Source organism: Salmo salar, chromosome ssa13 (genome assembly GCF_905237065.1).
Source record: "Salmo salar chromosome ssa13, Ssal_v3.1, whole genome shotgun sequence".
Lineage (NCBI taxonomy): Eukaryota > Metazoa > Chordata > Actinopteri > Salmoniformes > Salmonidae > Salmo > Salmo salar.
The window spans coordinates 44,349,348-44,373,935 of NC_059454.1; the positions used below are offsets into that span (position 1 = coordinate 44,349,348).

The 24,588-nt window shown below is 43.0% G+C and overlaps 1 protein-coding gene across 2 annotated transcripts; it reads right to left on the reverse strand.

The window, feature by feature from the left end:
• Nucleotides 1-115: 115 nt before the first annotated feature.
• Nucleotides 116-23,216, reverse strand: pfkma (phosphofructokinase, muscle a). 2 transcript variants are annotated; one of them, XM_014135735.2, is made up of 22 exons: nucleotides 22,969-23,216; nucleotides 21,037-21,155; nucleotides 19,175-19,248; nucleotides 18,817-18,894; nucleotides 18,064-18,253; nucleotides 15,702-15,867; nucleotides 12,896-13,049; nucleotides 12,632-12,727; nucleotides 7,712-7,804; nucleotides 7,434-7,559; nucleotides 7,142-7,206; nucleotides 6,946-7,009; nucleotides 6,673-6,819; nucleotides 6,135-6,205; nucleotides 5,866-5,953; nucleotides 5,429-5,581; nucleotides 2,814-2,978; nucleotides 2,399-2,460; nucleotides 2,129-2,240; nucleotides 1,889-1,988; nucleotides 1,275-1,380; nucleotides 116-937 (listed from the first exon to the last, which is right to left on the reverse strand). In XM_014135735.2, the coding sequence occupies exons 2-22, from the start codon at nucleotides 21,116-21,118 to the stop codon at nucleotides 799-801; spliced, it is 2,331 nt and encodes a 776-aa protein (XP_013991210.1). In that variant the 5' UTR covers nucleotides 21,119-21,155; nucleotides 22,969-23,216; the 3' UTR covers nucleotides 116-798. The 2 variants fall into 2 exon arrangements, with proteins under 2 accessions (XP_013991210.1, XP_013991211.1); XM_014135736.2 differs by lacking the exon at nucleotides 22,969-23,216 and adding an exon at nucleotides 22,942-22,960.
• Between the last annotated feature and the right edge of the window lie 1,372 nt (nucleotides 23,217-24,588).

Here is a 24,588-nt window from a genome sequence, read left to right on the forward strand (position 1 = left end):
CTATATTGTTGCTTGCTAAATGTTTCTGATTAGTGATGGATGAGCTAACAAATAAAATGAACCACCACCTCCACTTGCCCAGCCAGAGATCAATTAAGCAATACACAGACAGAAATTCAGTGAAACAAAACCATATTGATTTATCAGTCAAGTCACAGGCATTAGGTCGGGTGTAAGACAGGCTACTGCCGAGTGAAGAGCAAAATACACTTGTTAGGCTACATAACATACTAGCAAAATGTTCTAATCAGCGAATATGAGCAAACTAGAATAAAGATGATCACGAGCACTCACCTCAATTTAGCTAACATTTTCCCAGTCTAATTATTACCAAATATCCAAACGGAGATTCGGTGAAAACAAACATCTGACATTGATTCATCAAGACGAGTCCCCCCACACTTCTCGCAAAAAGAGCGCAACGGGGCAGTCACAATCAAAACAGTGATGAAATGAACACACAAGACTGACTTTAAACAATTTGGGAAGTGCATGTATTTTTCATTACTATTTGGTGGGCTGCTCCAATTGACCTGTTGGAGAACCCTGATATAGACATACATCAGAGGCGACTGGTTTGAGTAGCTATAGGTGGACTGCTCATTGTAGTGGCTGGAATGGAGTCAAACATGTGGTTTCAATATATTTGCGTTTGATACTGTTTCATTAATTCCATTGCTGTCATTACAATGAGCCCATCCTCCTATAGCTCCTCCCACCAGCCCTCCACTGACATACATGTAACTTAGAACAATTACTCTTCCTCCTCGTGTTTCGTGGGAGGAGATGCCTTCTTCATCAGTGCATCGACACCCTCTTCTTGATAACATGTTCCATGTGGGCATGCTCAGATGTGTCCAGGCTGATGTTGTATTTAGCAAGGATCTTCATGATTGGCCTCAGTTTCAGCCACCACGATGTTTTGGGGATGCGGTGCCTGGACAGGACAGCAGAGGGGGGTAGAGAAGCCTTAATAGGAATGTTAGGGAGATTTTGGCCCTGTCCAGGAACAACCACTAGCCCTTACCCCTAGACACTTGTGGAGATCTGAGAGGAGTGGATAGCAATATGGTGATACAGGTGCTAGGGTTCATGTCTGGACAAGGCCAAAATAAAAAGTGGTCCTTTGTAGCTCAGTTGTGTGTCTGCTAAATGGCAAATATTATTATAGAATAATCAGCAACTGCCACTTATTTTCAAGTTATGCGTCATATATATATATATATATATATTTTTTTTTATATTTTAAATATATATGATTTAAAGGATCTTACACAAAGTCTGTCTGTTCCTTCAGCTCAGCAAGAGGCTGGAAAGTCAGTGCTCTCTTCTTCATGCCCAGCACACAGGCAGAGTCAGGGGTGTTAGCGAAGATACGACCTGGAGAACAGGAGAAGAAGATTAACTGTCACAGAGACAGAGATTTAAAACCAAGTATACGAATTTGGGAGGTTAAAGCAGGGGTAATCTCACGTGGACAAACGCACATAACAGAGGATGGTATCGTAGCGTCTGTCTGGCAGATTTTCTACATCACTGATCATTTGGACAAATCACGATTTCACAGGCTTTCGAATTTCGGAAGAGGGACATTTGGCCCATAGACTTGCCCGAAATATGCAGTGAGAGGGGGGTGGAGCTACCATCCTGCTTCAGCTCCTCATTCTAGTATATTTTCTAAGACGTCTGCCCCCAGAACTTAATCGAGCATCGAGCAGATTTTAGTTCTGGGTTTCCGAGATTAAAGCAAGGGATACAACGGACACAAAATGTATTATCAATGGACACATTTATTTTTTACGTCCTATCTGCTACGTATGTGTACATTACAATTGCCACTAAGACACATGGGCTATTTGGAGACATTCCACAAGCCTGTCTGTCTTACCGTGTCTATAGACCTCCTTGAGTTTCTCTGTTATCCACAAAACAGCCTTGGAACCCATCTTGGTGCCAAAGTTCCTGTCGAAAGGTGTTGGGGTGCCTCCCTGGGGAGAGGGAAGGTTGTATTACTGCATCTGAAGTCGACGTGCTGTATGTTCTGGTAAAGCTATAATATTAGGGACACTCTTCGACTATTTCTAATAGGGTGCCATTTGGGGATGCAGCCTTGTTACTGTTAACAGACCTGTTGCATGTGTCCCAGGACGTTCTTGCGGCAGTCAAAGATGCCCTTGCCCTCCTCAGAGTAGAGGGCGAAGATAAAGTCTGTGGTGTAGTTGGCATTGCAGTTCTCATTCCTGACACACAGAGGAATAATCAAAAGGTGTACAGATGAGATCTAAACATGAATGTAATGTGTATATACACTGTTGAAGTGGTATGGCAGTTTTGGGTTTTTGGAAAAGGTACAAGCATGGTAGATCATGAAATGAATGAATGAATGAATGAACCCCACCTGAGAATCAAACCTCTCTTCACGTCTGTCTTCATCTTCTGCACGAGATGCTCTACATTCATCTGTAAACCAGAGCCAGTCGGTCAGCACACATTTGTACCATGTAAACTATATAGAGGCCGGTATGTACCATGTATACTTTTATATAGAGGAGAAACTTAAGCCTAGTCCTGGACTAGAAAGCATGTTCAATGAAGATTCTCCACTGACAGCGCCTCTCCAGGAATAGTGTCCATGACTAAGCTTAATCTGTGTCCGGGAAACTGGACCAAAGATTTTCACAAGCTGACAGACTGGTGTAGTCTATGTATGTGTCTAAAGCTCTCTATGTCATGATAGAGACAAAGAGAGACAGAGAGAGAGAGAGAGAGCGAGAGAGAAACTGCAAGAAAGTGTGTATCCTGCTTCAGCTCACCTCCAGGTCTCTAATACCAAATTTGTCCTCATAGATGTATGCGGCATCAGCCCCAGCAGCCAGACCTGCCATGGTAGCCAGGTAACCACAGTACCCTCCTGCGGTCTCAATGATGAACACACGACGCTTGGTGCCTGCTGCTGACTGCTTGATCCTGTCACAGGTCTGAGGGGACAGGGAATAGAGAGGAGACGGAGTAAGGGGGAGACTGACAGTTTTACAGCATCAGAGTATGTGAGCTGAGCGGAGTGAGGAGTGGAACGTGCCCAATTTGTCACTGGAGCGTGGAGCCTTCTCGCCTGCTCCAATTTCGCTCCAAGTAGCGCTCACTTCACGAGCTCAGGGTATGCCCGTGCCAGCATTAATTCGTAGTCTACTTGTGTGCTGCTATAGCCCTTTGCTTTATCCACTGTCATGGAGTTCGCTAAATATTTTCATAAAGAAACTGATAAAACACACAGGTGCTAAATCAAGGTGACTTACAAAGATGAGGACCAAGAGCAAGAGAGGGAGTGCGGTGATGTAGGGTCCACAACTAAAGAATCATAGTGGAATCTGAAAAGACATGTATACTGAAAACATGATGGTGTACTTACTGCGTGCACATGCTAAAAGAAAGGAACGAAGCCGATAGATAACTAAGGTGGTCATTGTAGCAAAGTATTTCTAAACAAAAAATCTGATCTCTTAAACGTTTCGTTAATTTTTGTTCTATTTTCTATACAATAGGCCATAATGAGCTTTCCGTTTTGATCGGGTTATTTTGCCTAAAAACTTTTAGGCCTACCTATAGAAAAATTAAAAATAAACTCTGTATCCGTGCCCAGTCTGGCAAAAAGAGGCCAAAAGGGTGTTTATCATCCCCAGTGGCTCTGCAAGTGTAGAGAGGATATTCTCTACTGCTGGACTGCTCTCCAGGCAACATCACATGAGCCTGAAGCCACAGACTGGCCAAACTTGTGTTTCTAAAAATGAATTCAAAAGGCAATAATAAGTCATTTTTCATTTAATTTGTATTTAATTCTAAGTAAGTCAAAGCCTATATGCGTAATTTATAGACTATAATGATTTAATACAACGAAATGTTGTTTAAATGCTGAGCGCTTTATGTCCCTACCAGCCTACTGTTGCAAATGCTTCACAATGTTTTTCTTTGTAGGCTAGAGCCTTGAAATAATTGAAATACTACAGCCTAAATAATTCATTTTCGTTCCTTCTTAGGCTCCTGACCCATTTAGACTGTTTATATGCGGTTAACATGACATGTAGCCTATTTGAAATGGAGCGCAGGAGCTGATGAGCAGGATTTCCAACCACTCAATGCTCACATTCAGAATATGGAGGTTATGGTTTAGAGTAGACCATGTGCCCTAACTGTTATTGAGCTGGGCCATTAACATCTTTGTTTTTATGGGACAATTTCAGTTACAGCAGCACCTCCCTGTTCCAGTTTAAAACGTTTTCACCCTACTGAACATGACCCAGGTGTTGGTGTTACTTATGGTGATGGTGTTCATGTATTACGGTACTGACCACGGCGATGGTGTTGATATGTTACATTTCTGATCGTGGTGATGGTGTTGATGTATTATGGTACCGACCGAGACGATGGTGTTGATGTATTACAGTGCTGACCGAGGCGATGGTGTTGATGTATTACAGTGCTGACCGAGGCGATGGCGTTGATGTATTACGGTACGGACCGAGGTGATGGTGTTGATGTATTACAGTACTGACCGAGGTGATGGTGTTGATGTATTACAGTACTGACCGAGGTGATGATGTATTACAGTGCTGACCGAGGCGATGGTGTTGATGTATTACAGTACTGACCGAGGCGATGGTGTTGATGTATTACGGTACCGACCGAGGCGATGGTGTTGATGTATTACAGTACTGAACGAGGCGATGGTGTTGATGTATTACAGTACCGACCGAGGCGATGGTGTTGATGTATTACAGTGCCGACCGAGGCGATGGTGTTGATGTATTACAGTGCCGACCGAGGCGATGGTGTTGATGTATTACAGTGCCGACCGAGGCGATGGTGTTGATGTATTACAGTGCTGACCGAGGCGATGGTGTTGATGTATTACAGTGCTGACCGAGGCGATGGTGTTGATGTATTACAGTGCTGACCGAGGCGATGGTGTTGAAGTATTACAGTGCTGACCGAGGCGATGGTGTTGATGTATTACAGTGCTGACCGAGGCGATGGTGTTGATGTATTACAGTGCTGACCGAGGCGATGGTGTTGATGTATTACAGTGCTGACCGAGGCGATGGTGTTGATGTATTACAGTACTGAAGAACGCGATGGTGTTGATGTATTACAGTGCTGACCGAGGCGATGGTGTTGATGTATTACAGTACTGACCGAGGCGATGGTGTTGATGTATTACAGTACCGACCGAGGCGATGGTGTTGATGTATTACAGTGCTGACCGGGGTGATGGTGTTGATGTATTACAGTACCGACCGAGGCGATGGTGTTGATGTATTACAGTGCTGACCGAGGCGATGGTGTTGATGTATTACAGTGCTGACCGAGGCGATGGTGTTGATGTATTACAGTGCTGACCGAGGCGATGGTGTTGATGTATTACAGTACTGACCGAGGTGATGGTGTTGAGGGCTGTGTCAGCGCCGATACTGAAGTCTGAGCCGGGGACGTTGTTGGAGACAGTGGCGGGGATGACCACCATGGGAATGCACAGCTCTTCATACTTATCTCTGCCCTGCACCAGCTCCAGACCACCCATATACGCCTGGGAGAGGGGACAGGAGGAGAGAGGAGTGGAAAAAGGGGAGGGAAGGAGAGGCGAGAGGAGGGAGAAGAGCAGCAGGGGTTACAATACTGAGGTACCGGGCTTATGTGTCTTTTGTAGTTACATGTGAGATTCCACATAGACATTACATTTACATTTTAGTCATTTATCAAATTCTCTCATCCAGGATGACTTACCTACGTTTAGAACATTGACTGGTGATTGTAAGACAACCACACATTAAAGAAGACATGCATGTGATGAGATAATCTTCCGACTCTTACCTCGAACCCTCCAATAATCACCAGAGAGTGGATATTGAATTTAGCGATAGTCAAGCTGATTTCCTCAATGTACTCAGAAGGAAGGACTCTTCAAATAAAGGACGATTTAGTTAGTTGTGTGAAATATCAGTGATTTACCGTATCACTGCCCCAAAAATGATTTTACATGTCAAAATGAGTTTTGTGTGCCCCTCAGTTCCACTCCTGCTGACAACACAAACTATTGCACTGTATTCATCCTGCATCCTAATAATCATTCTGAGTAGTACCTCTTGGTGCCCAACTCAGAGCCCCCCTTTCCAGTCCAGCCTGACACTCCAGTCCAGGTGATAGGCTCGATCTGTGGAAGACAACAAAGTCAAGGGGTCAAGGAAGTGAGGTTTCCAGATTCACTGGACAAGAGTTACTGTACCAGGCAGAGGAGGCTGCTGGGAGGAGATATAGGAGAACGGGCTCATTGTAATGACTAGAATGGAATACATGGAACGGAGTCAAACGTGTGGTTTCCATATGTTTGATACCGTCCACCTATAGCTCCTCCTGCCAGCCTCTTCTGGTACCAGGCCACACTTATTCTATATTTAGATAAGAGATGACCTGGATCTGTACTCACAAAGCATCCAAGAGTGTTGATCTAGGATCAGTTGAGCCTTTTAGATGTTGCATGGACAAAAGGGACCTGATCCTAGATCAGCACTCCGACTCTGAGACGCTTTATGAATATGGGCCCTGATAAAAAGAGGAGTTTTGGCTGAGAGGAATGGGCTCTGCTTAGTTCGCAATGTGTAGCACGTAGGGTGTATATACCTTTCCTTGAGCGAGACCCTCGAACCCGTCATGAACGGCCAACATGTTGTGTCCCTGAATGATGCCGATCCTCACTGCAGAACGCACGGCAGCGTTCATACCAGCACATGGAGCACCAATGTTTACTATAGCCACGTTAATGTTGCTCTGAAGAGGAGGAGAGGTAGAGAGGAGAGGTGACAAGAAGAGAATGGTGACACATTTCTGTCAGTGCTAGAGTCTTAACTAATTTAACAAAACTCATGTGTTCATTGTGTAGCTGTTGTTCCCCACCTTGGTATCTGGAGGGTTGATGTGGGCCAGCATCTTGTATGTGTTCCAGTTGTTTTCAAAGCTCCTGGACACGGCCAACAAAACAGTGATGTGTTAGTAGACTGTGATAAAGTTCATATGTGACATCCGAGTGAGTAGTTTCAGTAATAGTGAAGCCATTGTAAGAGTGGTAAAAGTAGGGTAGTGTTGTTCTTACTTTCCTCTGAGCTTGATTGCATCCTCCCATCTCTTCTCAGCCATGGCAGTGGTCACATCCTTAGTCTGCGGGGGGGGGAGCGAGAGATCATTAATGCAAATTTACATAGAAGTTGAATCATCTGCCGTCTCAGTCCATGTCATTGTTTTTCTCTGCCATATAATAATCAAAACCCTTTAGTAGTCAATTGAATTCTTGTTGAAATTTAACGGCAAAAGTGCTCAGATCTATGATGAACCCATTTGAATGGCACACATACAACATTTGATGTGGCTTAGTGACTGATACTGACCACTTGGACACACTCCATGAGGGGCAGCCTGACGGCCTGGTTACCGGACAGACTGACCACACAGGCCGGGGTCTCTGGAGTGGCCTCCAACAGGGCCATCACAGCCTCCACACCCATCCTGCTGCCCTAGGGGAGAACACACACCAGGGTTAGACACACATCACGGTGTGACATCACCATGACCACTTCCACACCCATCCTGCTGCCATGGGGAGGAGGGAGAACACACACATCACACATTTAGACATGTTCATACGCACAGAGACAGAGAGACCTACCAGGATTCTGTCGAAGGCTGAGGGAGTGCCGCCTCTCTGCACGTGTCCCAGGACAGTGGTACGGGTGTCAAAGCCCAAATTCTTCTCCACCAGCTACAAATGTAAGAAGCACACACAAAGAGCTGTTAGCAACTGGCAGTTTAACCGTATTCAACACTGACAATGCAGTAGAATCTTAGCACTTTAACTCTGAGGTATTATTTGGGAAATCGGCCCTATTGTGGGCTAAAATATGCTGACACATTGTTCTGTCAGTTTTATAGTCTTTTAAGTAATTTAATGTGTTAATTGTGTAGCTGTTGTCCCCCCTTGGTATCTAGAGGGTTGTTGTGGGCTAGCATCTTGTGTGTCTTCCAGTTGTTTTCAAAGCCATCTTTTTGTATGTGTGTGTGTTGCCTTCTTGATGCTGGAGTGTTTACGGACATATTCAACCTCTCCCTATCCCAGTCTTTTGTCCCCACTTGCTTCAAGATATCCACCATTGTTCCTGTACCCAAGCAAGCTAGGGTAATTGAACTAAATAACTATCGCCCTGTAGCACTCACCTCTGTCATCATGAAGTGCTTTAAAAGGCTAGTCAAGGATCATATCAACTCCACCTTACCCAACACCCTAGACCCACTACAATTTGCATACCGCCCCAACAGATCTGCGGACGACGCAATCGCCGTTGCACAGCACACTGCCCTATCCCACCTGGACAAAAGGGATACCTATGTGAGAATGCTGTTCATCGACTACAGCGCTGCCTTCAACACCATAGTGCCCTCCAAGCTCAACACTATGCTCAGGGCCCTGGTTCTGAACTCCGCCCTGTGCAACAGGGTCCTAGACTTCCTGACGTACCGACCCCAGGTGGTGAGGCTAGGCAACAACACCTATGCCACGCTGATCCTCAACACAGGGGCCCAACAGAGGTGTGTGCCCAGACCCCTCCTATACTCCCTGTTCACCCATGACTGCATGGCTTTGCACGACTCCAACTCAATCATCAAATTTGCTGACGACATTAGTGGTAGGCCTGATTACCAACAACAATGAGACAGCCTACAGGGGAGGAGGTTAGAGCCCTGGCGGAGTGGTACCAGGAAAAGCCATCCACATCGACAGGGCCCGCAGTGGAGAGGGTCAAAAGCTTCAAGTTCCTTGGCGTGCACATCACTGAGGACCTGAACACTCTTAGTTGCTGCAGAAATTGACCCACTATGCTGTTTATTTTCTGCATCTATGTAAAAATTGTAATAAAAAACATTGTTTTCCGGTTAGGAATTTTTCTTAACGTTAAGGATCCCAATTTCGTTCAAACGTTTTAACAGTCACACACCTAGCCCTTCACAAACTTCGACAGATGCACCATTGAGTGCATTCTGTCGGGCTGCAACACGGCCTGGTACGGCAACTGCACCACCTTCAACCACATGGCTCTCTAGAGGGTGGTGCGGTCAGCCAAACACATCACCGGGGGCACGCTGCCTGCCCAAAAAGATCATTAATTAAGGACCTCAGACACTCAAGCCACGGTATGTTTACTTTGCTACCACCTAGCAGACAGAGACGGTACAGGTGCATCAGAGCCGGGACGAGAGACCGAGAAACTGCTTCTATACCAGGCCATCAGACTATTGAACAGCCATCACTAGCTGGCTACCTGCCAGACACTCAGCCCTGCACCGTGAGACTAATGGCTCATGTATAGAGTCATTGAACGCTGGTCACCTCATATTCTGTTTATATACTGTTGTTTACTCACTGTGTATGTACAGTGCATTCGGAAAGTATTCAGACCCCTGAACCTTTTCCACATTTTGTTACGTTACAGCCTTATTCTAAAATGGTTGAAATAAATAAAACATCTTAAACAACACCCCATAAAGATAAAGTGAAACCAGATTTGACATTTTTGAAATTTATTAAAAATAAAAAACAGAAATACCTTATTTACATGAGTATTCAGACCCTTTGCTATGAGACTCAAAATTGAGCTCAGGTGCATCCAGTTTCCATTGATCATCCTTGAGATGCTTCTTCTTGATTGGAGTCCACGTTTGGTAAATTCAGTTGATTGGTCAGGATTTGGAAAGGCACACACCTGTCTATATAAGGTCCCACAGTTGACAGTGCATGTCAGAGCAAAAACCAAGCCATGAGGTCAAAGGAATTGTCTGTAGAGCTCCAAGACAGGATTGTGTCGAGGCACAGATCTGGGGAAGGGTAGCAAAACATTTCTGCAGCATTAAAAGTTCCCAAGAACACAGTGGCCTCCATCATTCTTAAATGGAAGAGGTTTGGAACCCCCAAGACTCTTCCTAGAGCTGGTCGCCTGGCCAAACTGAGAAGGGCATTGGTCAGGGAGGTAACCAAGAACTCGATGGTCACTATGTCAGAGCTCCAGAGTTCCTCTGTGGAGATGGGAGAACCTTCCAGAAGGACAACCATCTCTGCAGCACTCCACCAGTCAGGCCTTTATGGTAGAGTGGCCAGACGGAAGCCACTCCTCAGCGGCAGGGACTGTGAGACTAGTCAGGATCGAGGGAAAGATGAACGGAGCAAAGTACAGAGAGATCCTTGATAAAAACCTGCTCCAGAGTGCTCAGGACCTCAGACTGGGGCGAAGGTTCATCTTCCAACAGGACAACGACCTTAAGCACACAGCCAAGACAACACAGGAGTGGCTTCGGGACAAGTCTCTGAATGTCATTGAGTGGCCCAGCCAGAGCCCAGACATGAACCTGATCGAACATCTCTGGAATGTCATGACTCTCCTGGTCGAGGATCGAAGGCCTCAGATCAGCTTGGCAAATGGCCGACAGATAGCCGGGGGGGCTTGGCCAGTTTTATGACACTTTCACACCCTGTCGTAAATCAAGTGAGAGAGAACTCTCCTTCTGGCTCTCTAGTAGCAAGATTGGAATGACTTTGTTAGAGAGAAGATTTTGCCGCCAAAACTATAACACCCAAAGAGTGAAGTTTGGAACGAATGTTAAGATTAGATCCCTATGGACCAAAGAATAATCCTGTCATATTGCTTTCCAAACTATATAACGAAAATACTGTAACTTAGGAAGGAAACACATTCTAGCTTTCAAGTTTCCATCCAATATGATGTTAATACAATATGAAGATTGATGAAACTATTTTTGTTAAGATATGAATGTGATTTTGGTTTTGTAATGAGATAATATTTTTTCATGTCCGTTGCACATTAACTTAGCCACGCCCCTAATGAGGTCAGAAGAGCATATCAGTGATGGAACCACCTTTCCAACAGGAGTGGTTGGAAACTCTGAAAAACAGACGAGGGGAGAAGATGACCTCCGCTACAAGAACAGAAACATTCACAGTCTGCAGCTGTGCATGTAAAAGTGGTCCTACAACTTTAACTAAAGACACGAGGTGGGAAGGAAGAAATCCCATCTCAGACAATCACTGGTGCATCTTCGTCTGTTCTATTTGAACCCTCCACTACCAGAGAAGCTCTACAACTAAGAAGGACATTGTGATCTCTGGTGGACAAGCCAAGCCTTACACCAAAGCGTGAACTACAACTACCCCATCCCCATAGAAGGGTTGATTGGTTCAACAGAGAGAGGACAAACAAAGACATCTACGCGTAAATATGTACATTGCATTTCTTATCCGAATGGGCGGTGGTTAGGGTGCTAATTATTCAAATTATTGTGAGCATAGTTTCCAAATGTACTTCCAAATGTAAGTGTTGTCTCTCTTTGTCTCCTCCTCTCTTTATGTAACAAGGTGTCATATCATGTCAGTCCACTAGGGCCTTTAATATGTGTATTCTGTGTTATTATTTAGTTAGTTAGTAAATAAATAATTAAATCAACTGGTGTAGTATTGAATGATCAGAAAAGGCTGGGGTTCTTGCGGATTCAAGAGGTCGGCGACGTTCAGAATGAGACTGATATGAGGTAATGATTATTAAGTTATTGATGTAAGAGATATCTATATATCTTTAGAATTTAATTCGGGAGATGGTAACTCGTTAAACAACTTTTCCCGTGGTGCCCCAAATTCCTAATAAGTTAATTGTTACATGATTAATTTAAATCGGATGACAATTATATAGTTAGTTGATTCGATATATAACGGTCATCACGTTAATGTAAGTCAGGTCACGACAGGAGAGACTTGAAAATAGCTGTGCAGTGACACTCCCCATCCAACCTGACAGAGCTTGAGAGGATCTGCAGAGAAGAATGGGAGAAACTCCCCAAATACAGGTGTGCCAAGCTTGTAGTGTTATACCCAAGAAGACTCGAGGCTGTAATCGCTGCCAAAGGTGCTTCAACAAAGTACTGAGTAAAATACTTATGTAAATGTGATATTTCCTGGGTTTTTTTGTTATTCATTTCTAAAAAACAGTTTTTGCTTTGTCATTATGGGGTATTGTGTGTAGATTGAGGGGGAAAAAACAATTTTATCAATTTTAGAATAAGGCTGTAACGTAACAAAATGTGGAAAAAGTCAAGGGGTCTGTATACTTTCCGAAGGCACTGTTCTCATCCTAATACTATTACTGTACGTACCATTTCCTTTTCCAAATTATATACCATCTATACACATCACGGATTTATATTCTGGATTCTCACACATGCTCACTCTAATATAGCTATATATCTGGATTGTTATTTCTTGTTTAGATTTTTCTTGTTTTGCAGGAATTGTATTGTAGTTGCGAGACGTTCTACTGCACTTTTGGAGCTAGTAACGTAAGCATTTCGCTGCAGCTGTTAAAAACACCTGCAAATCTGTGTACGTGACCAATTAACTTTGATTTGAAGTAACCTCGTTCCAAGAGAGTGAGCCGGTTGGTGGATGAAGCAACACTAAAAGAGGTTCTAAAATAACAAGCAAACAAACTAATTTCAACTGTGAGGTCCAGTAATATGAGGGAGAGCTTGCCTTCTTGATGTCTTCAGAGCTAATGGGGTTTCCGTCTCTGTCCATAGCACCCTCAGCCACAATAATCACATTCAGACGAGATCCTCTGGCTCTTTGCTGTCAGAGACCAAAGACACAAGATGTCAGCTTGATGATTAGCTACCAACGATGGAAACCGATGAGTGGGATTAAAAATGATGTTGTAATGTGGTGTGTTTAACAAGTAATTCAATATGGATAAAGGAATCTTTCAGGTCAGAAGTCAGTCTGTGCATGTAAACCTACATCAGCCAGTCTTCTGCACAGATGCCCCTCCCATCCCTCATCTGGGGGCATCTCTGGGATGAACACCCAGTCAGCACCGCAGGCTAGAGCAGTCACCAGGGCCAGGTAGCCACAGTGTCTACCCATCACCTCCAGGATGAAGGTCCTCTGGTGACTGAGGCGAACAACAGAATAACCATCTTTGTTATAAACCAGGTTCAGAGGAGAAAACTGAAACGGGGTGTGTGAGCGACATAGTGCTGAGTGATTAACCAACATGTATTTATTTATTGTTATTAAACAACTGACAGACATAAAAAGAAAAGTTTTTGAACACCTACTCATTCAAAAGGTTTTTCTTTATTTTTACTATTTTCTACATCGGAGAATAATAGTGAACACATCAAAACTATGAAATAATACATATTGAATCATGTAGTAATCAAAAAAGTGTTAAACAAATCAAAATATATTTTATATTTGAGATTCTTCAAATAGCCACCCTTTTCCTTGATGACAGCTTTGCACACTCTTGGCATTCTCTCAACCAGCTTCATGAGGTAGTCACCTGGAATACATTTCAATTAACAGGTGTGCCTTGTTAAAAGTTAATTTGTGGAATTTCTTTCCTTCTTAATGCGTTTGAGCCAATCAGTTGTGTTGTTACAAGGTAGGGGGGTAAAACAGAAGATAGCCCTATGTGATAAAAGACCAAGTCCATATTACACTGGTCCCGTGTGGCTCAGTTGGTAGAGCATGGTGTTTGCAACGCCAGGGTTGTGGGTTTGTTTCCCACGGGGGACCAGTACGGGGGGAAAATAAATAAATAAATAAAAATTATGAAATATATGAACTGTATGCATTCACTACTGTAAGTCGCTCTGGGTAAGAGCGTCTGCTAAATGACTAAAATGTAAATGTAATATTATGGCAAGAACAGCTCAAATAAGTAAAGAGAAACGACAGTCCATCATTACTTTAAGACATGAAGGTCAGTCAATACGGAAAACTTCAAGAACTTTTAAAGTTTCTTCAAGTGCAGTCACATAAACCATCAAGCGCTATGATGAAACTGGCTCTCATGAGGACCGCCACAGGAATGGAAGACCCAGAGTTAGCTCTGCTGCAGAGAATACATTCATTAGAGTTACAAGCCTCAGAACTTGCAGCCCAAATAAATGTTTCACAGAGTTCAAGTAACAGACACATCTCCACATCAACTGTTCACAGGAGACTGTGTGAAACAGGCCTTCATGTTTGAATTCCTGCAGAGAAACCACTAGTAAAGGACACCAATAAGAAGAAGAGACTTGCTTGGGCCAATGGACATTTCTCATTTATTTAGAATTCAAGGCGCACTTAACCAGCATGGCTACCACTGCATTCTGCAGCGATACGCCATCCCATCTGCTTTGCGCTTAGTTGGACTATGATTTGTTTTTCAGCAGGACAATGACCCAACACACACCTCCAGGCTGTGTAAGGGCTATTTTACCAAGAAGGAGAGTGATGGAGTGCTGCATCAGATGACCTGGTCTCCAAAATCATCCGACCTCAACCCAATTGAGATGGTTTGGGATGAGTCGGACTGCAGAGTGAAGGAAAAGCAGCCAACGAGTGCTCAGCATATGTGGGAACTCCTTCAAGACAGGTGAAGCTGGTTGATAGAATGCCAAGAGTGTGCAAAGCTGTTATCAAGGCAAAGGGTGGCTATTTGAAGAACATAAAATATGCTTTGTTTAACACTTTTTTGGTTACTACATGATTCCATATGTGTTATTTCATAGTTTTGATGTCTTCACTATTATTCTACAATTTAGAAAATAAAGAAAAACCCTTGAGTGAGTAGTTGTTCTAAAACTTTTGACCTGTAGTGTAGGTTCAAGTACTTGAATTCCATTTAGTTCTGTTTATTTTTTTGTGAGCCCAACAGTGTCGTTTGCTCTAGAGAGAAATCAAATCATTCACTAAAGAAATCAAGTCAAGAACTATGTGAGATGCTGGGCTGAAGGGAGTTGTAATTTTCATTAAGCAAATACTCAACCTAGTTCAGTGCAGAAACATGGTAATTAACTACAATGACCATAATCCATTGCCCCTGTTCCTTCCGGCTTGAACAGAGACGGATACACTCTTATGCCTGCTAAATTAGGTTAGATACACACAGACCGCATGAGAGAGGAACGTACACAACAGAACAATGAGAGGGATAGAGATAGTTCGTGAAAGTATGCCTTGGCTTATCTACTTTGAATAACAGTTCAAATGATTTAGGGTCGACAGCTCTGCAGCATAAATAGGACGACTAAAAACAGTACAGAGATAACGTTAGATGGATGTCTGGCTGGCTGGCTGGCTGGCTGCTACTGCCTTAGCAGAGATGAGATGATGACTATAAGGAATACAAAAAAATAAAGTCATCAAATAAAAACTAAGTAATATACACAACTGAAATATTTCATTATTTCATAGTAATTTCCTATTTTTCTATTGATTTATACCCAATGGACCTGACAGAGACAATGGGATATTTTCTATGTTTTAGCAATTGAAAAACCTCTAAAATAATTTTAATGTCATTATATCATAATGCATTTAGTGTTTAAAAAAATGATTGAAATGGAAATAGAAAACCATGATTCTTTTTTTATAATCCAACTGAAACCGAACCAACCTTTAAAAAGCACTATTCGCTCAGCACTAGATTGTGCATGCGTGTGTGTCAGGCTGCCGTTTATGGAGTGTGTCCAAGTTGTTACTTACAGTAATTAAGCCCATTGTGTGCGCACAGTTGCAAATTTGCGTGACAGTGATGACCTCTCCTCACCTCTGTGCGGTAGTGGTGATGGCATCCACCACCTCTATGATGCGGTGCAGAGCAGAGTCAGTCCCGATGGTCATGTCTGTCCCACAGAAGTCATTGTCGATAGAACCCACCATGCCTACGATGTTCAGGTGGGACGATTTACGGGCCTCGTCATCTGTAATTTTACCTGGAGAGCAACCATGGTAACATAGTAGTCAGTCATACACTGTCAGTCATATTCAGCAGCCGTTCCAGCAATGTAACCAGACCTTGGCTTAAATAGTATACAGTTGAAGTCGGAAGTTTACATACACCTTAGCCAAATACATTTAAACTCAGTTTTTCACAATTCCTGACATTTAATCCTAGTAAAATTTCCCTGTCTTAGGTCAGTTAGGATCACCACTTTAATTTTAAAAATGTGAAATGTCAGAATAATATTAGAGAGAATGATTTATTTCAGCTTTTATTTCTTTCATCACATTCCCAGTGGGTCAGAAGTTTACATACACTCAATTAGTATTTGGTATCATTGCCTTTAAATTGTTTAACTTGGGTCAAACGTTTCGAGTAGCCTTCCACAAGCTTCCCACAATAAGTTGGGTGAATTTTGGCTCATTCCTCCTGACAGAGCTGGTGTAACTGAGTCAGGATTGCAGGCCTCCTTGCTCGCACACGCTTTTTCAGTTCTGCCCACACATTTTCTAAGGATGAGGTCAGGGCTTTGTGATGGCCACTCCAATACCTTGACTTTGTTGTCCTTAAGCCATTTTGCCACAACTTTGGAAGTATGCTTGGGGTCATTATCCATTTGGAAGACCCATTTGCGACCAAGCTTTTACTTCCTGACTGATGTCTTGAGATGTTGCTTCAATATATCCACATAATTTTCCTACCTCATGATGCCATCTATTTTGTGAAGTGCACCAGTCCCTCCTGCAGCAAAGCACCCCCACAACATGATGCTGCCACCCCCGTACTTCATGGTTGGGATGGTGTTCGTCGGCTTGCAAGCCTCCCCCTTTTTCCTCCAAACATAACGATGGTCATTATGGCCAAACAGTTCTATTTTTGTTTCATCAGACGAGAGGACATTTCTCCAAAAAGTATGATCTTTGTCACCATGTGCAGTTGCAAACCTAGTATGGATTTTTTATGGCGGTTTTAGAGCAGTGGCTTCTTCCTTGCTGAGCGGCCTTTCAGGTTATGTCAATGTAACCGATGTGAAATGGCTAGTTAGTTAGCGGTGGTGCGCGCTAATAGCATTTCAATCAGTGACTTCACTCGCTCTGAGACTTGAAGTAGGGTTTCCCCTTGCGTTGCAAGGGCCGCGGCTTTTGTGGCGCGATGGGTAACGGTGCTTCGTGGGTGTCAGTTGTTGATGTGTGCAAGGGTCCCTGGTTCGAGCCCGGGTTGGGGCGAAGAGAGGGACGGAACCTACACTGCTACATCAATACAGGACTCGTTTTTACTGTGGATATAGATTATTTTGTACCCGTTTCCTCCAGCATCTTCACAAGGTCCTTTGCTGTTGTTCTGGGATTGATTTGCACTTTTCGCACCAAAGTACGTTCATCTCTAGGAGACAGAACGCGTCTCCTTCCTGAGCTGTATTACGGCTGCGTGGTCCCATGGTGTTTATACTTGCGTACTTTGGTTGTACAGATGAACGTGGTACCTTCAGGCATTTGGAAATTGCTCCCAAGGATGAACCAGACTTGTGGAGGTCTACAATTTTTTTTCTGAGGTCTTGGCTGATTTCTTTTGATTTTCCCATGATGTCAAGCGAAGAGGCACTGAGTTTGAAGGTAGGCCTTGAAATACATCCACAGGTACACCTCCAATTGACTCAAATGATGTCAATTAGCCTATCAGAAGCTTCTAAAGCCATGACATCATTTTCTGGAATTTTCCAAGCTGTTTAAAGGCACAGTGAACTTAATGTATGTAAACTTCTGACCCACTAGAATTGTGATTCAGTGAATTATAACTGAAATAATCTGTCTGTAAACAATTACTTGTGTCACGCACAAAGTAGATGTCCTAACCGACTTGCCAAAACTATAGTTTATTAACAAGAAATTTGTGGAGTGGTTGAAAAACGAGTTTTAATGACTCCAACCTAACTGTATGTAAACTTCAGACTTCAACTGTATGTTTTCTTTCAAATACTTTCATTGTGCTTGACTGAGTTTTCATGGCACCATGGAACCAATGGAATAGCCTAAAAAGTGCAAACTTGCCAATCTGGCACTCCAGGCAGACTCAATCAAATGCTCAAAGAATTTTGGAAGAAAACAAATACTGTTTGAACCCATGTCTGCAATACACTCAGTTCTTAGGGCTTTCCTATGGTTCCCAGGGTTCGGGGGCTCAGTCTTACCGGCTTTGACCAGGTCGACCAGCAGAGTGGCCCACTCCTTCCTGAACTGGTTAGCTCCGGTCAAGCTACCGTCACCCCCAATCACACACAGGTTGGTGATGCCCAGCTTGACCAGGTTCAGGGCAGCCTTCATGCGGCCCTCCCTGGCTCTGAAGTCCATGCAGCGGGCACTGCCGATGACCGTGCCACCCTGGTAGAGAGAGACTCATAGAATTACAATAAATAATGGACAAAGTTGTGGACTGCAATTTGGTGGAGCCTGTTAAAAATCATTGAAGACCCAGATGGCCGAAACAACAGTGTTTTTTAAACTTTTCTAAACGTGAAACGTGATCTTTAGTGATGCATGTGAATCTTGCATCTCATCTGCAGCTCAACTCTAGGTCGGTTTGAGCACTGAGAATATGTCAGGCTGTCATTAAAGAGAGGCAGCTCTGTAATCACACCCTGCTGGGATCTTTCCATGGTGTCTGGTCACATCCAAACTCAACTTAAAACACCCTGTGTACGTGGATGTCAGCTTGTATTACTGGAGCCGGCCCCTGCTCTCCCTTAGTTACAGTAGACATCATCTATCCATCTATGAACACTTTTGGTTGTGTGTTTGTATCCGTCTCTAATATTAAAATACACCAGTACTCTTGGTTTCTTGCCATTCATTTACTGTAATACCCTCTCTAGACAATGACAGCTTATGACAGTTGTGTACTGTATTGGCATCAGTGCTTGTGAGTGTGTGATAACAGGACTCACCAGTTGCAGCATCATGGACACACTCTCCCAGGTGGCCAGTTTGATGTTGTCTCCTCCATCCACCAGACCCTGGTAACCCTGCACACATCATGCACACAAATACAAACTCCATTATCTTCTGAAATGGGAAACACCATGCTACTGCAGCCACACATCTTCTCTCTCAATGTGGGTTGTGATAGAATCCATTTTTGGGGGTATTTCTTAAAACTTCAGTCAGATAAATCACAATGGTAATCGGGATAGAATGGATAGTAGAGGACTCTATGGGTGATCAGCAATGACAGGCAACACATTATCAAGTGAATAAACTTGGATAACAGAACTGTGATTCTATCATTCTACTGTATGACTTTACCTCATGAACAAAGTAGACCTTGGCTCCGGTGTAGATACCAACTCTGACTGTGGCCCTCACGGCCGCGTTCATACCTGATAGTCACAGATAGACAGACAAACATGGGTTTACAGGATTGACTGAAGGCTTATACATGCTTATAACAAGTTATAAAGTCTTACACCTGCAGGCTTTCAGTAAAGTGCAATGCACAATAACGAGCAGCTTGTCAAAGCCAAACTGTGACATACAAAGGGCCACATCTCACAGTGGCAGTACAGTAGTTAAGGCGTAAAACAACCCCTTTAACGAATACTAACATTAAGACTAAATCAAGTTTACATTTGAATTTCAGCATTGTCATCAAACACATTAATATGACTTTTATAGCCCATAAGTGGCTTGATACCCATATATCGATGCTTTATACACATATATTTTATGTATATCAAGCATTGACATATGGGTATCAAGTCCCTTGATATTTCTGTTTTGTGCTCAGAGTATTTTGGATACAACATCCGGCTGACACATCCAAAATGGCTCATGAACTTATTTTCAGAATTGGAATAGAGAGGTGTCATGTCTGTAAACATATCTGTAGACTGTACTCTATCTTCTCTCCATGTTCAGAACACTAAAGGCCAAGATGTGTGGGTGCGTGTTGTGATTGGTTGGTTGGTAGACAAGCATGGTACGGGACCGTCTCTTGTTACAGTAGAGCAGCTGAGAGAAGAGCGTGGCCATAGCCTCCATACCATGACGTTCCACAAAAAAAGGTCAGAGGGTCTAAAATTAACACCAAATTAGAGGGGGAGACGGACGGGGAATAGGCAGGAGATAACAGCGGGTTAGAGAAAAGGTTATGGGACACATTTGGAATCATCTATCTAGCAATGTTTTTAATTTTTAAATTGATTTAACCTTTATTTAACTAGGCAAGTCAGTTAAAGAACAAATTCTTATTTACAATGATACAACATCAGTCATAATATATATTGTTTTATAGCCACTACACCCTATACCTAGCCACACTGGCAATGTCTCTTGCAACAACTTAGTAGAGATCTGTCCAAATAAATACAATGTAATGATATTTACTGGTGGGCCAGCTAAGGTATTCTGTGAATTTAAAGTATAAACACAGTCAGCACTACTGAAATGTAGTTATATGACATTGCCAGTAAACTACAGTCTCACTTTACTCTACTTTTTTTTGTCTCTCAACAATCATGGAGTAGTACAGCAATTTGAAGCATAAGTTATGCAACTTCAAGATAAGAAGTATACTCTGCTAGGAAAAGATGCAGGACAACAATGTTTGTGTAGATATTGCCAATTTCAGATCCTGGTCAAGTTGGGTAGTTAAGTTATGTATCGGGTGTCAGCTTAAAAGGTCCCGGGGCTCTAAGGGTACAGGAAAGCTATCACGCTGTACTCATCACGTCGTCCTCACTGCCCTGCCCACCACAGTAAAGTTAAAACCTAAAAGCTAAAGACATTCATCAACTCCTGACACCTGGCCTCTGGGACTAAGTGACCATGAAGACACATACTTCCAGAATCTAACTGGCATAACTGATCGCTCAGTCGCCCAACACTTCTTTGGCTGCTTTTAGCTTGCTTTGGATGTTCTTCAGAGATAACTCCAGCCCTAACTCCAGCCCTAACTCAATAATTCAACTCGGGGTGTTGAGTTAATATAAACTGGGATGATTTGATATCACCTACAGAGCTGGAGGTCCTCACAGTCAAATCCAGACTATTTCAGTACTAACACTGACACACACCACACACAAAAACCTACACACACAGTTACAGGTACACAAACAGTTACAGGCACACACACACACTGCCTCTCTGACGTCACCAACACTTCTTACCTTGGGCATCACCACCAGACGTCAGCACGGCTATAGACCGGCCGATGCCCATCTTGGTTGGATCCATGCTTGTATGTGACATGGTGTCCACAGGGCTCCACACCAACTAGGTGGTGGCACTAAGGAAGGAAAGAAAAAGGATAGATTGGCTGCTACCCTGTTTCTCAAGAGAGAATGGTAAGGCCACTGGCTTTATAAGGACACTGCCCCATAGCCCTGCCCCGAATCACTCACACACACACACACACACACACACACACTTGTATAACTGACCTTGTGGGGACACACAATTCAGTCCCATCAAAATCATATTTTCCCTCACCCCTAACCTATTCCTAACCCTAGCTCCTAACCCTAATTCTAACCTTAACCCTCTAGAAATAACATTTGACCTTGCGGGGACTAAAAATGTCTCCAGTTGGTCAATTTTTGTTTGTTTACTATTCTGGTCCCCACAAGTATAGTTAAACACATCCGCACACACACCTCATGACTGAACTAAATATACATCACAGTGACTGTCACCTCCTAGAGGGCACAGTAACAGAACATATGATAGAATGTAGGCTACATTTAAACATGCTTGAGGGATTAAAATGTGAACATTTAAAACTGTAATAAATTATAATACATTATAATCATATAATTTATCTCTGAGACCAGAGACCTTGAACGGCCCCTGTGTTCCAAAGAAATAACAAATGCGACTCTACCCACATCAGGATACTGCTAGTAGACTGCATGTCTGTTATGTTTTGGTACACCCAGCACAGATGATATGAGAGAACCATGATAACATAGAAACTGTAAGTCACCATTAGGTCAAAATTGACATTGATATGCGTAAGACTGGTCCCAAAGTAAGGACAAAGGCCATAGCCTTAGAGTTGGTAAGACACACAAACAGATCTGGGACCAGGCTAGGTAAGCCCACCTACATGAATGTGGCAATCAAAAGACACTGGCCACAGATAGAGATGACCCAGCACACTATCTCTACTGTACATCTCTCTGTTTCAGCAACAGACAGGGTACATTTCAGATAACCAGCAGTAGAAGAATGCTTACGTGATCATCATGTATTCCTCACCCAGTATGTGTTACATATACTATAGTCTTGCTGGTCTCCACCACCCCCAGTCTCAGAGATACAGTGGCTGTGGGAAGAGATTACTTGCTTCCTGAAAACACTGTCTTTAAAGTAACTGTCCAGTGTTTCCAGATTTCTGTTAAATATGACCTATAATTTATTACAATATGCATGAAATTGTTTTCCTTCCAAAAATGTTTTAATTAAGTATGTTTAAAAGCAGCTTTTATGTGTTGGAATGGTGTGGGCGTACCCCAACGACATAATGGGTATACCAGTCATTAAAAATATTCATGCGAGTAGACCTGTAACAATGAACGTAGCCTTAAGATGCTTTTTGGAAACCGGTCCCAGTTTGACATACAAGTTTAAAACATTTTATTTATTTTTTTAGCTTTTTCTCTCCAATTTATGCTTTGGCCACAAATACAAGTATAGGACGAGTCAACAACATTATGAGTATGAGTTAACATAATATACACTTTTAAGTGAGATTTTCACTAGACAGATACTTTAACTTTAGTATGGCCCAGTAGAAATTCAGGGAATGTTAAGTTATTTGTCAATCACCCGTAGACACACATAAATTGTAATCTGTCATGAGGTTGTGGGGCAGAAAAATTCAGATGAAGACACACGAAATCTTTTAACATGCCAAGCGGTACAGTAGCCAAAGCCAATGGTATGAGCTACAGGTCGCGTACAACATTGCAGTCGCACACTAAATCTCCCAAATACTTTTGTTGTGTTTTACATGTTACTAACTGAATCAATATGACATGACTGCAATGTAGACTGCAACGTAGATGACGTACCATTAAATAATTGGTAAACGTGTGTACCGTGACTATTTTTCAGATGTCTGGTGTGTGATGTCTGGAACGCGACCAGTCTTGCTCTTCTTCAGAAGTGGTAGCACAGGCCAGAGTATTTATTCATCTGTTATGCGGTATAGCCCAGTTAAAGGGACTGTCTTGAGGAACAACATACTCCCCCGCTAAAGGCTTCAGATTCCAGATGGCATTTCATACACAGCGCTAGAAAGAGTCAGTTGACACAGAGAGCTGGATTCAATTCAGGTTATAGCTCGATTGAAATGTAGAGGCAATGATCCCGCCTTCGTGGACTGCATTCACGGTAAACGCAGCGTCGGCTCAATCTGAAATTACCTTTACATTTTAACGCGGATCTTCTTGGTCATCATTGTAAATAAGACTGGTTAAATAAAAATGAAGAGACACTAGTCTGGCTCTTGCGAGATTGCTGTAGTTGACACTGTGCATTAGAACCTAAAAAGCTCTATTACAGTAAGTATAGTTTCCAACGAGCTTTACGACCATGTCATAATAAAACTCACAAAACATGCATCTTACGACAGTTTTACACATACTGAAATCTACACAATCTGATTTTGGCCTCATTTGTTTAGTGTTTAACATGAAACAATGCTGACATCGATATTGACTCAGATTTATGAAAAATTACTAAATCAATTAAATCTACATATTGCCCTTATCATTTCCAGAAGATCATTTAATTTAAATATTTGTAACATTGATCAAGCCACAGATTCCCAACAGTGTCCAAATGGGTTCAGTAGTCTAGAAAATATCAACATTGATTTGACAATTCATTTTCTGTGTTTGATTCAAATGAAACACTTTTAATGTCACATTCTTGGATACTGTAAATACTGGCAAAAATAAAATGATTTATTTAACTTTGGCAGCGATTACAGCCTTGAGTCTTCTTGGGTATAATGCTACAAGCTTGGCACACCTGTATTTGGGGAGTTTCTCCCATTCTTATCTGCAGATCCTCTCAAACTCTGTCAGGTTGGATGGGGAGCATTGCTGCACAGCTATTTTCAGGTCTCTCCAGAAATGTTATATCAGGTTCAAGTCCGTGCTCTGGCTGGGCCATTTAAGGACATTCAGAGACTTGTCCCGAAGCCACTCCTGTGTTGTCTGGGCTGTGTGCTTAGGGTCGTATTCCTGTTGGAAGGTGAACCTCTGCCCCAGTTTGGAGGCCCTGAGCACTGTGGAGCAGGTTATCATCAAGGACCTCTCTCTACTTTGCTCTGTTCATCTTTGCCTCGATCCTGACTAGTCTCCCAGGTCCTGCCGCTGAAAAACATCCCCACAGCATGATGCTGCCACCACCATGCTTCACTGTAGGGATGGTGCCATGTTTCCTCCAGACGTGACGCTTGGCATTCAGGCCAGAGTTCAATTTTGGTTTCATCAGACCAGAGAATCTTGTTTCTCGTGGTCAGAGCCTTTTACTGAGGGGTGGCATCCATCTTGCCACTGTACCATAAAAGCCTGACTGGTGGAGTGCTGCAGAGATGGTTGTCCTTCTGGAAGGTTCTCCCATCTCCACAGAGGAACTGTCAGAGTAACCATCGGGTTCTTGGTCACCTCCCTGACTGCTCAATTTGGCCGGGCAGCCAGCTCTAGGAA

Excerpts from the sequence above, each read along its gene's own strand:
- pfkma (XM_014135735.2), bottom strand. The coding sequence starts at position 21,118 with ATGTCACATACAAGCATGGATCCAACCAAGATGGGCATCGGCCGGTCT. Across the intron at positions 6,206-6,672 it reads AGGGTCTCGCTCAAGGAAAG|ATCGAGCCTATCACCTGGAC; the intron begins GTATATACACCC and ends TGTCTTCCACAG. Across the intron at positions 1,381-1,888 it reads CAAGGAGGTCTATAGACACG|GTCGTATCTTCGCTAACACC; the intron begins GTAAGACAGACA and ends CCTGTTCTCCAG.